The sequence below is a fragment of the Oncorhynchus nerka genome, linkage group LG22, assembly GCF_034236695.1.
Source record: "Oncorhynchus nerka isolate Pitt River linkage group LG22, Oner_Uvic_2.0, whole genome shotgun sequence".
In the NCBI taxonomy this organism is placed as follows: domain Eukaryota; kingdom Metazoa; phylum Chordata; class Actinopteri; order Salmoniformes; family Salmonidae; genus Oncorhynchus; species Oncorhynchus nerka.
Window position 1 is genome coordinate 72,762,772 of NC_088417.1, and position 13,445 is coordinate 72,776,216.

At 39.5% G+C, this 13,445-nt stretch overlaps 1 protein-coding gene across 1 annotated transcript; it reads right to left on the reverse strand.

The window, feature by feature from the left end:
* Positions 1–1,429: 1,429 nt before the first annotated feature.
* Positions 1,430–12,666, reverse strand: LOC115105649 (uncharacterized). Its single transcript, XM_029627899.2, has 9 exons — positions 12,559–12,666; positions 12,020–12,128; positions 8,270–8,452; positions 7,696–7,786; positions 4,870–4,946; positions 4,676–4,747; positions 4,428–4,499; positions 3,801–3,954; positions 1,430–3,619 (listed from the first exon to the last, which is right to left on the reverse strand). Exons 1-9 carry the CDS (start codon positions 12,632–12,634, stop codon positions 3,506–3,508), a joined length of 948 nt encoding a protein of 315 aa, XP_029483759.1. The 5' UTR covers positions 12,635–12,666; the 3' UTR covers positions 1,430–3,505.
* Positions 12,667–13,445: the final 779 nt, after the last annotated feature.

Here is a 13,445-nt window from a genome sequence, read left to right on the forward strand (position 1 = left end):
AGATGTCTGGCTAGACTGTAAACTCTCCTTCCAGACTCACAATAAGCATCTCCAATCCAAAATGAAATCTAGAATCGGCTTCCTATTTCACAATACAGCATCCTTCACTCATGCTGCCAAACATCCAAACTGACCATCCTACCGATCCTCGACTTTGGCGATGTCATCTATAAAATAGCCTCCAACACTACTCAACAAATTGGATGCAGTCTATCACAGTGCCATCTGCTTTGTCACCAAAGCCCCATATATCACCCACCACTGCGACCTGTACGCTCTCGTTGGCTGGCCATCGCTTCATACTCGTCGCCAAACACACTGGCTCCAAGTCATCTACAAGTCACTTCTAGGTAAAGCCCTGCCTTATCTCAGCTCACTGGTCACCATAGCAGCACCCACCCATAGCACGCACTCCAGCAGGTATATTTCACTGGTCACCCCAAAGCCAATTCCTCCTTTGGTCGCCTTTCCTTCCAGTTCTCTGATGCCAATGACTGGAACGAACTGCAAAAATCACTGAAGCTGGAGACCCATATCTCCCTCACTAGCTTTAAGCACCAGCTGTCAGAGCAGCTCACGGATCACTGCACCTGTACATATCCCATCTGTAAACAGCCCATCCAACTACCTCATCCCCATACTGTATTTATTTATTTATCTTGCTCCTTTGCACCCCAGTATCTCTACTTGCACATTCATCTTCTGCATATCTACCATTCCAGTGTCTAATTGCTATATTGTAATTACTTCGCCACCATGGCCTATTTATTGCCTTACCTCCCTTATCTTACCTCATTTGCATTTGCATTCTTTTTTCTACTGTATTATTGACTGTATGTTTGTTTATTCCATGTATAACTCTGTGTTGTTGTATATGTCGAACAGCTGTGCTTTATCTTGGCCAGGTCGCAGTTGTAAATGAGAACTTGTTCTCAACTAGCCTACCTGGTTAAAAAAGGTGAAATAAATAAAGTCACTAAACATAAATGTGAAAGACTGGTGGAGAGCATGCCAAGACGCATGAAAGCTGTCATTGAAAATCAGGGTCATTCCACCAAATATTGATTTCTGAACTCTTCCTAAGTTAAAACATTAGTATTGTGTTGTTTAAAAATGAATATGAACCTATTTTCTTTGCATTATTTGAGGTCTGACAACACCGCATCTTTTTTGTTATTTTTACCAGTTGTCATTTTCTGCAAATAAATGCTCTAAATGACAATATCTTTATTTGGATTTTGTGAGAAATGTCAGTAGTTTATAGAATAAAACAAAAATAATAATTTTACCCAAAAACATACCCATAAAATATAAAACCAGAGAAACTGATCATTTTGCAGTGGTATCTTTAATTTTTTCCAGAGCTGTGTATATATATATATATATATATATTTATATACAGTACCAGTGAAAAGTTTGGACACACCTACTCATTCAAGGGTTTTTCTTTATTTTTACTATTTTCTACATTGTAGAATTAATAGTGAAGACATCAACACTATGAAATAACACATATGGAATCATGTAGTAACCAAAAAAAGTGTTAAACAAATCAAAATATATTTTACATTTGAGATTCTTCAAAGTAGCCACCCTTTGCCTTGATGACAGCTTTGGCATTCTCTCAACCAGCTTCATGATGTAGTCACCTGGAATGCATTTCAATTAACAGGTATGCTTTTTTTAAAGTTACTTTGTGGAATTTCTTTCCTTCATGCTTTTGAGCCAATCAGTTATGATGTGACAAGGTAGGGGTGGTATACAGAATATTGCCCTATTTGGTAAAAGACCAAGACAATATTATGGCAAGAACAGTTCAAGTAAGCAAAGAGAAATGACAGTCTATCATTACTTTAAGACAGTCAATCTGGACAATTTCAAGAACTTCTAAAGTTTCTTTAAGTGCAGTCGCAAAAACCATCAAGCGCTATGATGAAACTGGCTCTTATGAGGACCGCCACAGGAAAGGAAGACCCAGAGTTACCTCTGCTGCAGAGGATAAGTTCATTAGAGTTACCAGCCTCAGAAATTGCAGCCCAAATAAATGCTTAACAGAGTTCAAGTAACAGACACATCTCAACATCAAATGTTCAGAGGAGACTAAGTGAACCAGGCCTTCATGGTCGAATTGCTGCAAACACAAGTAATGGACATTAGGCTGGTGGACATCTGTCCTTTGGTCTGAGTCCAAATTTGAGATTTTTAGTTCCAACCGTTGTCTTTGTGAGATGCAGAGTAGGTGAACGGATGATCTCCGCAAGTAAAGTTCCCACCGTGAAGCATTGAGGAGGAGGTGTGATGGTGCTTTGCTGGTGACACTGTCAGTGATTTATTTAGAATTCAAGGCACACTTAACGAGCATGGCTACCACAGCATTCTGCAACGATACACCATCCCATCTGGTTTGCGCTTAGTGGGACTATCATTTGTTTTCAACAGGACAATGACCCAACACACCTCCAGGCAGTGTAAGGGCTATTTTACCAAGAAGGAGAGTGATGGAGTGCAGATGACCTGGCCTCCACAATCCCCCGACCTCAACCCAATTGAGATGGTTTGGGATGAGTTGGACTGCAGAGTGAAGGAAAAGCAGCCAACAAGTGCTCAGCATATGTGTAGAAAATAGTAAAAAAAATAAAGAAAAACCCTTGAATGAGTAGGTGTCCAAACTTTTGACTGGTACTGTGTGGAAATATATATATATAATTAATTTGTTACAAATCAGACTAGTCTAAAAAGGGTATTACTTAGCAGGGTTGGGGTTAGTTCCACAAATTATATTACAATTAAATTCCCTCCCTGTAAATTCCATTTAATTCAATTCAAATTCCATGTCAGTTTAGAGAATTCAATTCCTCTCAATCCAGTGTTAGGTATATTCCAAGAATTCAATTACCAATTTCATATTTTCCACAATGCCACAAATTCTCATTTGAATTCAATTCCATCAGGCTTTCAGGCTGATAATGTCACCGTTCAGACAGCCTAGCTATACTGGAAATATAGAAATACAAGCTGGAATGATTTAAAACAAATCCTGCAGTCAATTTTTGATACTTGTGCATTAATTAAATTAACTGGGAAATGTACACATTGAATTCCAATTGAATTCCAAAGATTCGTTTTTATTTTACAATTCCAACTCAAACAGTCAAATTCCATAACTTGAAGATTGTTGAAATTGGAATTGAATTCAATGTAAATTCTCCACTTCATGAGTGAATTCAAGAATTGAATTGGAATTTCAAATTAAATTGGAATTGACCCCAAACCTGTTACTAAGGCCTAGATTAAATCCGTAGCACAGAAGATCCATCTTATTGCGCGATTAACATTTAAAGGTAATTTTTCTGTGAATGTGGGAACATTGCCTTTAAATTTAAAATGTTTACTATGTTAAATGAAAATTGAAATTAGATATGAATTCTATTTTGGTCATTGTAATAGTGAAATTGGTGGAGCTCCACTTCCTTCCTAGTTCAGTCCAGGGTCCCTCTGTTTGTCCTCAGTAGAGTCTCCCCATCTGGGCTCGGGGAAACTGGGACCTGGGGTTGTACTCCGGAGCTGAGTAGAGGGGAGCAGGTGAACTGGGCACAGGATACCCAGACATGCCTTCTCTCTAGAAGATAGAAACAGATCTCATGTCAAAACACTGCTTTCTATATCAGCCTGGTCATCTAGGGGCTAACTAACATGGACCTTTAGGCTAAGATTAAAGCCATGTTTCGCCCTACAGTTTGCTTGTCCAGTTGATCAGTTGAATTCATCATACTGTTCAATAGAGGGAAGCAATCACTCACCATCATGCCGTTGTATCCAGGTGGGGGCTGTGTTGGTCTCATATGCTGGTCGTCATAATGGTCTGGAGGTGGCGCTCTGTCTTCATACGGGTTCCTTGGCGATGGAGACTTGGGATAGGGGTTACCCAGGGGCTGTGTCATACCTGTAGCATAGCTGACAGTTCAAAACAATATTTATAATGTTGTTGAAAGGGCACATGATCATATAACTTGACATGGAACAAAGTACTGTAGCCGATTGAAAGCACACAAATCAAAAGAAACGGGCTTGTATGGCTGGCTCCCAGGGTTGGCTAAAAATGATCTATTTAAAGTAGGTCGCATACCGCTTGGTGAAGGGCTGAGAGAGCATAGATATCAACATTTCAACAGTAGTTTTTTTTTTGTCAATAACAAAAGATAAAATAACATGCTGGAAATGGGTATGGATAACGTCAGTGTCATGCTCCTCAAATCACTGGATGACTACTAAAACTGTGTAGAGGGAGCATTGTCCTGTTGTCGTCTCTAATTTTGTTGAACTTTTTGTCTATCACGGAGAATTGTATGTTAATACAACCAAAATGTGTACAACATCACTGCCATTGAACAAAGTATTACACTGAAAAAACACAAAAACTAGCTTACTTGTATGGCTGGCTTGGAGGATAGGCCAAAGACGATCTATCTAAAGAGGGTCGAATACTGTTTGGTGAAGGGCTAAGAGAATAGAATAAAGAGAACAATAGAGTAAACGGGATAATATTTTCTTTTTTGAAAAGAGGACCACAGTAATTCCTGATTACTTTTGGGGGTTTATTTAACTAAGTTTAAAAAATGTTTTGCTTAGAATGTATTTTGGATACATTCCATTTGACAGTCTTACATGGGCTTACCTGTACGGCTGGCTTGTAAGGTTTGTCAAAGACGATCTATCTAAAGTGGGCCGCATGCCGTTTGGTTGGGGGCTAAGAGAGTAGAGAGATCAACATTTCAATTAAAGCACATTGTAACATTGCAGACCAAATAAGGATCCCCATAAATGAAAGTGAAAACCAGTGGCATGTTGAATTTTGTTCAGACAGCTAACCTGTAAGGGCTGTTGAGTAAGTTGGCCATGGGAAACCTCTCCTGGGTGGGCTGAATACTGGAGGGCTTTGGCCGATTCTTCAGAAATAAGACAAATAGAGACAGTTGCTCAGGGCAATGTTTACTGTTCAAAATGTAAAAATGTTGCTTGACAGTGTAATAAACTAAAACAGAGATTGTTGCTACATAATCTAATGGGACAATATAATGTACAATAACAAAGACAAGGAAATGCTTCAATATTGTGGTGCGAAACTCCTGGTGAAATGCATAGCACATAGAATTAAACAGGTTTCACTAGATAACTGTTCATTCTGATCAAACAGGCTTTTTACATGGACGATGCATTGAAGATAATATACGACAATAACTTGAAACAATAGAACTTGAAACAAAGAAACCGGGCCTAGTTTTCATCACAGATTTTGAAAAAGCTTTTGATAAAGTACGATTACAATTTATATTTTCAGTAGCAGTCAAAAGTTTGGACACACCTACTCATTCAAGGGTTTTTCTTTATTTTTAGTATTTTATACATTGTAGAATAGTAGTGAAGACATCAAAACTATGAAATAACACATACAGATTCATGTAGTAACCAAAAAATATATTGTACGTTTTAGATTCCTCAATGTAGCCACCCTTTGCCTTGATGACAGCTTTGCACTCTTGGCATTCTCTGAACCAGCTTCACCTGGAATGCTTTTCCAACCGTCTTGAAGGTTGAATGCTGAGCACTTATTGACTGCTTTTCCTTTAGTCTGCGGTCCAACTCATCCCAAACCATCTCAGTTGGGTTGAGGTTGGGTTATTGTAGAGGCCAGGTCATCTGATGCAGCACTCCATCACTCTCCTTCTTGGTCAAATAGCCCTTACACAGCCTGGAGGTGTGTGGGGTCATTGTCCTGTTGAAAACAAATGATAGTCCCACTACGCGCAAACCAGATGAGATGGCGTATTGCTGAAGAATGCTGTGGTAGCCATGCTGGTTAAGTGTGGGTTGAATTCTAAATAAATCACTGACAGTGTCACCAACAGGGCACCCACAGACCATCACACCTCCTCCTCCATGCACTGTGGGAACCACACATGCAGAGATCATCCGTTCACCTACTCTGGTCTCACAAAGACATGGCGGTTGTAACCAAAAATCTCAAATTTGGACTCATCAGACCAAAGGACAGATTTCCACCAGTCTAATGTCCATTGCTCGTGTTTCTTGGCCCAAGCAAGTCTCTTCTTATTGGTGTCCTTTAGTAGTGGTTTCTTTGCAGCAATTCGACCATGAAGGCCTGATTCACACAGTCTCCTCTGAACAGTTGATGTTGAGAAGTGTCTGTTACTTGAACTCTGTAAAGCATTTATTTGGGCTGCAATTTCTGAGGCCGGTAACTCTAATGAACTTATTCTCTGCAGCAGAGGTAACTCTGGGTCTTCCTTTCCTGAGAGTCAGTTTCGTCATAGTGCTTGATGTTTTTTTTCGACTGCACTTGAAGGAACTTTCAAAGTTCTTGATATTTTCCAGATTAACTGACCTTCATGTCTTAAAGTAATGATAGACTGTCATTTCTCTTTGCTTATTTGAGCTGTTCTTGCTATAATATGGACTTTGTATTTTACCACATTTTTTAATTTTTTTATTTTACCTTTATTTTACTAGGCAAGTCAGTTAAGAACAAATTCTTATTTTCAATGACGGCCTAGGAACAGTGGGTTAACTGCCGGTTCAGGGGCAGAACGACAGATTTGTACCTTGTCAGCTCGGGGATTCGAACTTGCAACCTTTCGGTTACTAGTCCAACACTCTAACCACTAGGCTACCCTGCCGCTATCTTCTGTATACCACCACTACCTTGTCACAACACAACTGATTGGCTCAAGCGCATTAAGGAGGAAAGGAATTCCATAAATTAACTTTTAATCAGGCACACCTGTTAATTGAAATGCATTCCAGGTGACTACATCATGAAGCTGGTTGAGAGAATACCAAGAGTGTGCAAAGCTGTCATCAAGGCAAAGGGTGGCTACTTTGAAGAATCTCAAATTTAAAATATATTTAGATTTGTTTAACACTTTTTTTGGTTACTAAATTATTCCATATGTGTTATTTCATAGTTTTGATGTCTTCAATATTATTCTACAATGTAGAAAAAACTAAACATAATGAAAAACCCTTGAATGAGTAGGTGTGTCCAAATATTTCACTGGTACTTACTGTAGATATCTATATATATAAAAAAAGAAAAATATATATTTCTGTTACCAGAACACTGTGTAAAAAAGTGCCATGCATGTATGTATGTATGTATGTATGTATGTATGTATGTATGTATGTATGTATGTATGTATGTATGTATGTATGTATGTACGTAATATGTCAAATGTATATATGTAAAATGTATGTATTGGTGGCAAAAAAAGCTGTAAAAACAAAGTTATTTTTGTCCTCCGAAGAGTGGGTTAATAATAAAAATACAATTTAGATTAAAAAAATTGAAGACGAAGGAATTCTGGACTATTCAGCTATGTACAATAACCATGGCGATGTAATTCATCCTGTGATTTGTACCAGTGCAAAGGCTGTTTCTCGCCATCTCCTATGGTCACTAGAGTTTAGTACCCTGTGATTTGGTTGGTTTTACGACCTTAGAAGAATACCTGCAGTTGAATTTATCTGAGGTAAAAGATTATCTCATAATTGCTGGGAGATAAAGAATCCCTAATTTAGTAAGATCTCTGGATGTGTCATCACCATTGGAAATATCATTATACTATATGTTGGTCAAATACCATGTGGAGATTTAAGTAAAGGACTCAAGCTACTCACCGGCATGTCTGAGGCAAACACAGTGTTGGTGAACATGTCATCTTGGTTATTTCTATCATATGTTGTTGGTGACATTGCATTATTTGTGTAACTGAAAAGAGTGAAATTTACATTATAAATATATGATAAGTGTCTAGTCATTTCAAACCTGAAACAAGACTGTGGACAAATGTACCCTACAGAGGGTAGTGCATACGCCCAGTACATCACTGGGGCTAAGCTGCCTGCCATCCAGGACCTCTACACCAGGCGGTGTCAGAGGAAGGCCCTATAAATTGTCAAAGACCCCAGCCACCACAGTCATAGAATGTTTTCTCTACTACCACATCATCTAATATCTATTTTTTACTTAAAAATCGCACTGTTGGTTAGAGCCTGTAAGTAAGCATTTCATTGTAAGGTCCTTTGTACCTGTTGTATTCAGCGCACGTGACAAATAAACTTTGAATTTGATTTGATCTGAATCAATTCTGTTAAATATTTTTAACAAGCTTATTTCCTGATACTAGGTGCCATACAATGTGCAAAACACATGGAAATAATTAGCCTTGTCCAAACTCTCTCCCCCTCTCACCCCTCTGTCCGATCCTTTTGTTTCTCAGCTGGTTTCCTTGAGTAATGGACACACTGGACCGTCACACCAACAATAGCAGCCAGGGCCAATCCTGGTAGAGTTGCTACCAGGGCGAAAGTCAAGATGGTCCACTCAAAGTCGCAATTCTCCCCTATGTACCACGTGTTTATGTAGTTGTTACACCTGAAAAGGAACACAACAGCAAATTCTGAATACTTTTCTAATTAGGTCTGATGCCAAAACACAAAAATATAAAAATATATACAAATATGCACTGAGTATACAAAACATTAAGAACACCTGCTCTTTCCATGACCTAGACTGACCAGGTGAATCCAGGTGAAAGCTATGATCCCGTATTGATGTCACTTGTTAAGGCAGAGATCGAAATGTACACAATAGTTACCCAGAGAAAAATGAGGGAGGGTCATGTTTTTTCAATTTCAGGCAGGGGGAGGGTTTAGTATTTATTTATTTTTGTCCAGGGGAGGGTCATGTAATTATTAATTGATTAAATTATTATAGTAGGCTATCTCATGGCTTTACGAAAAGCACGGGGTGAAGTTATATTTCTAATGTATTTCTTTCCCAATCATGAGCCCGGCCTGCCCTGCTCTTGCTGATGTAAAACGTTTTGTACTGCCTAACCGATGACTGTACTGTGTACGTTGGCACTTCAGGAGGCGAGAGAGAGAAAAAAGCCATATATGTGAGCTCGGACTACGCATACTGATGTCCTGTTCAGTTTGAGAGCGAGAGCATGAAGGTGAGAAGGGGGACCGTAGATAAGCTTGCTACAGCTATAATTGATTTGAATAAAAACAATGTTTCTTTGCCCATAATGAAGCTATTTATCAGAGTTATTGACCTCACATAAGCCATATTCGAGTCATTTACAAAACTTGCATTACTATGAAGCGGCAGCCGTGGAGATGGACAGTGTATGGGTGCTGAATAGGCTAATTCGAGAATGCCTAATTCATTTAAACAGTCCTCATATTGTAATTTAAGTTAGGTAAATTACTCGAATTGTAATTTAGGCTATTAACAACAAGAGGTATTTGTGTTGGAGAATATTTCTTCCTATTCATGAAATTATCGAAAAGCCTACCTGTTTGACAGACAAAATGATAGTCTACTATCCAAACATAATAGCCCATAGATGTAGCTATGCTCTCTTGGGCAAATACATGAAACAAGCTCCAGTAGGCTAATCATTTTGAGTGTGGACTGTATTAATGTACTGTATTGTAATATATGGACTGGACGTACGCTCCTCGTTCAAACCATGATGCTGGGAGAGAACATGCGATCATGGTGCAGGACATGTGGCCTAAAAAATTACAATTATACATGTAGGCTAGTGAATTTGATTTTAAATTTTGAAATATAATAGGGCCTGTTTTACATTTATATAAATAGTAGGCTGAGCATATACACCTTTCATAATATTTCCCGTAGCCAACCGACTCTTTTTCTCTCTGTTGTAGCTTCATTCCTTCCTGGCTTTAAAGGTTAAATTAAATACGCTTTGGTGTCGTTATCTTCATCATTGTAATGAATAATATAGGACTAGAATAAGATGCAGACGGCTTTCATTTCTCTTCATTAAGATTGAATCGTTATGGTTTCTGAATAAATAACTGCTATAGCCTACCGCCATCACGCGTTGGCTCTTCTTTCAAACTACCCGTGACTGCTGTGTTTAACATTCAGAGAATAAGAGCTTGCATATTTCATCGAATATTAGTATAAATGTCCAGCAAGCTATTCTAGTCTAGCTTCTCCTGCGTCTCCAAGAGCTAAATATCATTTTTGTAAGGAGAGAGGCCAGCAGAGCACAAGTACTATTTTGACTGGTACTGTATATAAACTCAGCAACAACAAAAAACGCCCTCTGACTGTCAACAGCGGTACTTTTCAACTAACTTAACATGTGTACATATTTGTATGAACATAACAAGATTCAACTACTGAGACATAAACTAATTTCCACAGACATGTAACCAACAGAAATGTAATAATGTGTGTGTGTGTGTGTGGGGGGGTCCAAATCAAAAGTAATAGTCAGTATCTGGTGTGGTCACCAGCTACAGTAAGTACTGCAGTGCATCTCCTCCTCATGGACTGCACCAGATTTGCCCGTTCTTGCTGTGAGATGTTACCCTCTCTTCCACCAAGGCACCTGCAAGTTCCCAGACATTTCTGGGGGGAATGGCCCTAGCCCTCACCCTCCGATCCAACAGGTCCCATACATGCTCAATGGGTGGGAGATCCGGGCTCTTCGCTGGCCATGGCAGAACACTGACATTCCTGTCTTGCAGGAAATCACACACAGAACGAGCAGTATGGCTGGTGGAATTGTCATGCTGGAGGGTCGTGTCAGGATGAGCCTGCAGGAAGCGTACCACATGAGGGAGGAGGATGTCTTTTCCCTGTAACACACAGCGTTGAGATTGCCTGCAATGACAACAAGCTCAGTCCAATGATGCTGTGACACACCGCCCAAGACCATGACGGTGGGTTTGTGCCCATAGGCGGAGTTGTTGCTGGTGATGTCTGGTGAGGACCTGCCTTACAACAGGCCTACAAGCCCTCAGTCCAGCCTTTCTCAGCCTATTGCGGACAGTCTGAGCACTGATGGAGGGATTGTGCGTTCATGGTGTAACTCGGCAGTTGTTGTTGCCATCCTGTACCTGTCCCGCAAGTGTGCTGTTCGGATGTACCGATCCTGTGCAGGTGTTGTTACACGTGGTCTGCCACTGGGAGGACGATCAGCTGTCCATCCTGTCTCCCTGTAGCGCTGTCTTAGGCGTCTCACAGTACGGACGTTGCAATTCATTGCCCTGGCAATATATATATATAAACTCTTAAAAAAAAGAAACGTCCCTGTATATATATATTATATATATATATATTATTTATTGTGTCTGCATAATATGCATAAAATGTATTTGGGAAAATTATTCAATTGTATTCCATGATATTGTTGTTACAAACTGGATTTGTGTTGACTGTGATATTCTTGGGAAGTAGGGTCTAAGGGCAAACACTGAATATCATAGAGACAAACCAGGCCTACCTGATGATATGTGGCTGCTGTATTCAACATTGATTGGCTTTCTCTCTAATTCATTGCATGATACTTCAGTTGTAACTGGTTCTGTTGCGCTCCATTTTTGCAGTTGACAGACAACTTTAGCACTGTTACAAACTTAGACTCCTATTTTTGAACAACAGCTTGTATAGAAATCAAAATGTCTCTGGTGCTGCAGCATGCGCTAATTCGTTGTCATGCTCTGCTGTAGTATTAAAACAGACTCTACTTGTCTCCACTTATGTAAAATTACATATAATTGTATGAAATGCATTTATAAAAAGCCATTTTTTCAAGGACCGCAAATAAGATGGTAGATTCATGCAGTGCTTTTAGTGTAATAGATATCTTTTCACCCCTACCCTTGTCCACGGTGGTCTGCGAATCCACAACCTTCTTGTTACTTTGCCATGTAAAACTGCATATCTAAGGCTCTGGTCTGTCGTAGGAGTGAAGGTAAATGGTAGGCCTGTTCTCTGCTATCAACTTTATGTTTTAATTAGTATATGGCAGGGTTACTTTTTTTTTAAAGCGTTCAGAGAGTGTAGGTAAACAAAAATAACTCATTATTAGGAAGATGTTCCTAATGTTTGATATATGCAGTGTATATACAAATATTGAGGGAAAAGATTGTGGGAAATGCTGAAACATACCTACAAAATGCTTTATTTTCCTTACAGTAGCATTTGCTCTTGTCACTGCATTTAGGTGGTAAATGTGTCCTGCACACTTCAAAGTCCTTTATTCCTACACACAATGTCACTGGATGTAAAAACAAAACATGTAATTGAAACATTACATTTTTCAATTGTTTTGGCTAAACAACATCATGAGCAACTAAAGACACAATTTGATAAAGAGCACTACCTTCAAACAAAGGGCCTAGCCCACAAAGAGCCTATAAAGCAGCAGGACATTGATTTAAATCTATATTTAACATGCCCATTTTAGAAGTGCCATCAGTGCATAGCTACAGTAATGTTACAATATGCCATTTAGCAGACACTTTTATCCAAAGCAACTTAGTCATACGTGCATACATTTTTATGTACAGGTGGTCCCGGGAATCAAACCCACTATCCTGGTGTTGCAAGCATCATGCGCTACCAACTGAGCTACAGATGCTATATAACACAGGTTTGCGTTCCAGATTTCTTCAAAAGATTGCATTGCAGAAAAAGATGCTACTCACAATCTGGTGTCGTATATTGTCCAATAACTGTGACAGGGAGCAGAAATATTAAACCCAGCAAAATATAGCCCTTCATCTTCACTCTTCTATGACCAAATGTGTATGAGAGAAGTAATACCAGTCAAACATTTATAGCCTTCTCCCACGTCAGAGTTATACTCATGTTCAGATAATGAGACAATGTAAAGTTTATGGTTAGGCAGGGTATGATCACAAGTACTATCGTAATGATTAGAGTGGTTCTTCCCAATGTAGTGGGGTAGTTCCGTGAAATGAGTGCCTTTTGCATCCATTTGGTATTCAAAACAGACATTGAACATCTAATAGTTAAAGTATATTATAAAAGCAGGTGAGCTGGTTCTACTCTTTTTGGCCATTTTCTGGTGTGTGGCAGACCAGGGGGTTTGATCAAAAGGTTTACACTGATTAGACACGGACACAAGTGTGATAGCTCAGTTTCAAGCGTATTTATTAAACCAATAAAGAAAAAGAAAATAATAGGTATCCTCCAGGAGACCTCCTCCGGGTTACCGTCTTCTGGGCTCCGGGGTATTACTGTCCCCTTTGGGGGAAAAACCAGAGCCCCTTCGGTTCTAGCAGATGACACTCCCCGAACCCCCCCGTCATGGACTGGGGGCGGTGTGTCACAGCATCATCGGACTGAGCTTGTTGTCATTGCAGGCAATCTCAACGCTGTGCGTTACAGGGAAGAGATCCTTCTCCCTCATGTGGTACCCTTCCTGCAGGCTCATCCTGACATGATCCTCCAGCATGACAATAAACGCAGTTGACAGTGAGAGGACATTTCTTTTTTTGCTGAGTTTAGCATATTTTGTCCACACACAAAGTCCTCAAGGAGGGAAACGTTCTACTTGACACGTCATCTA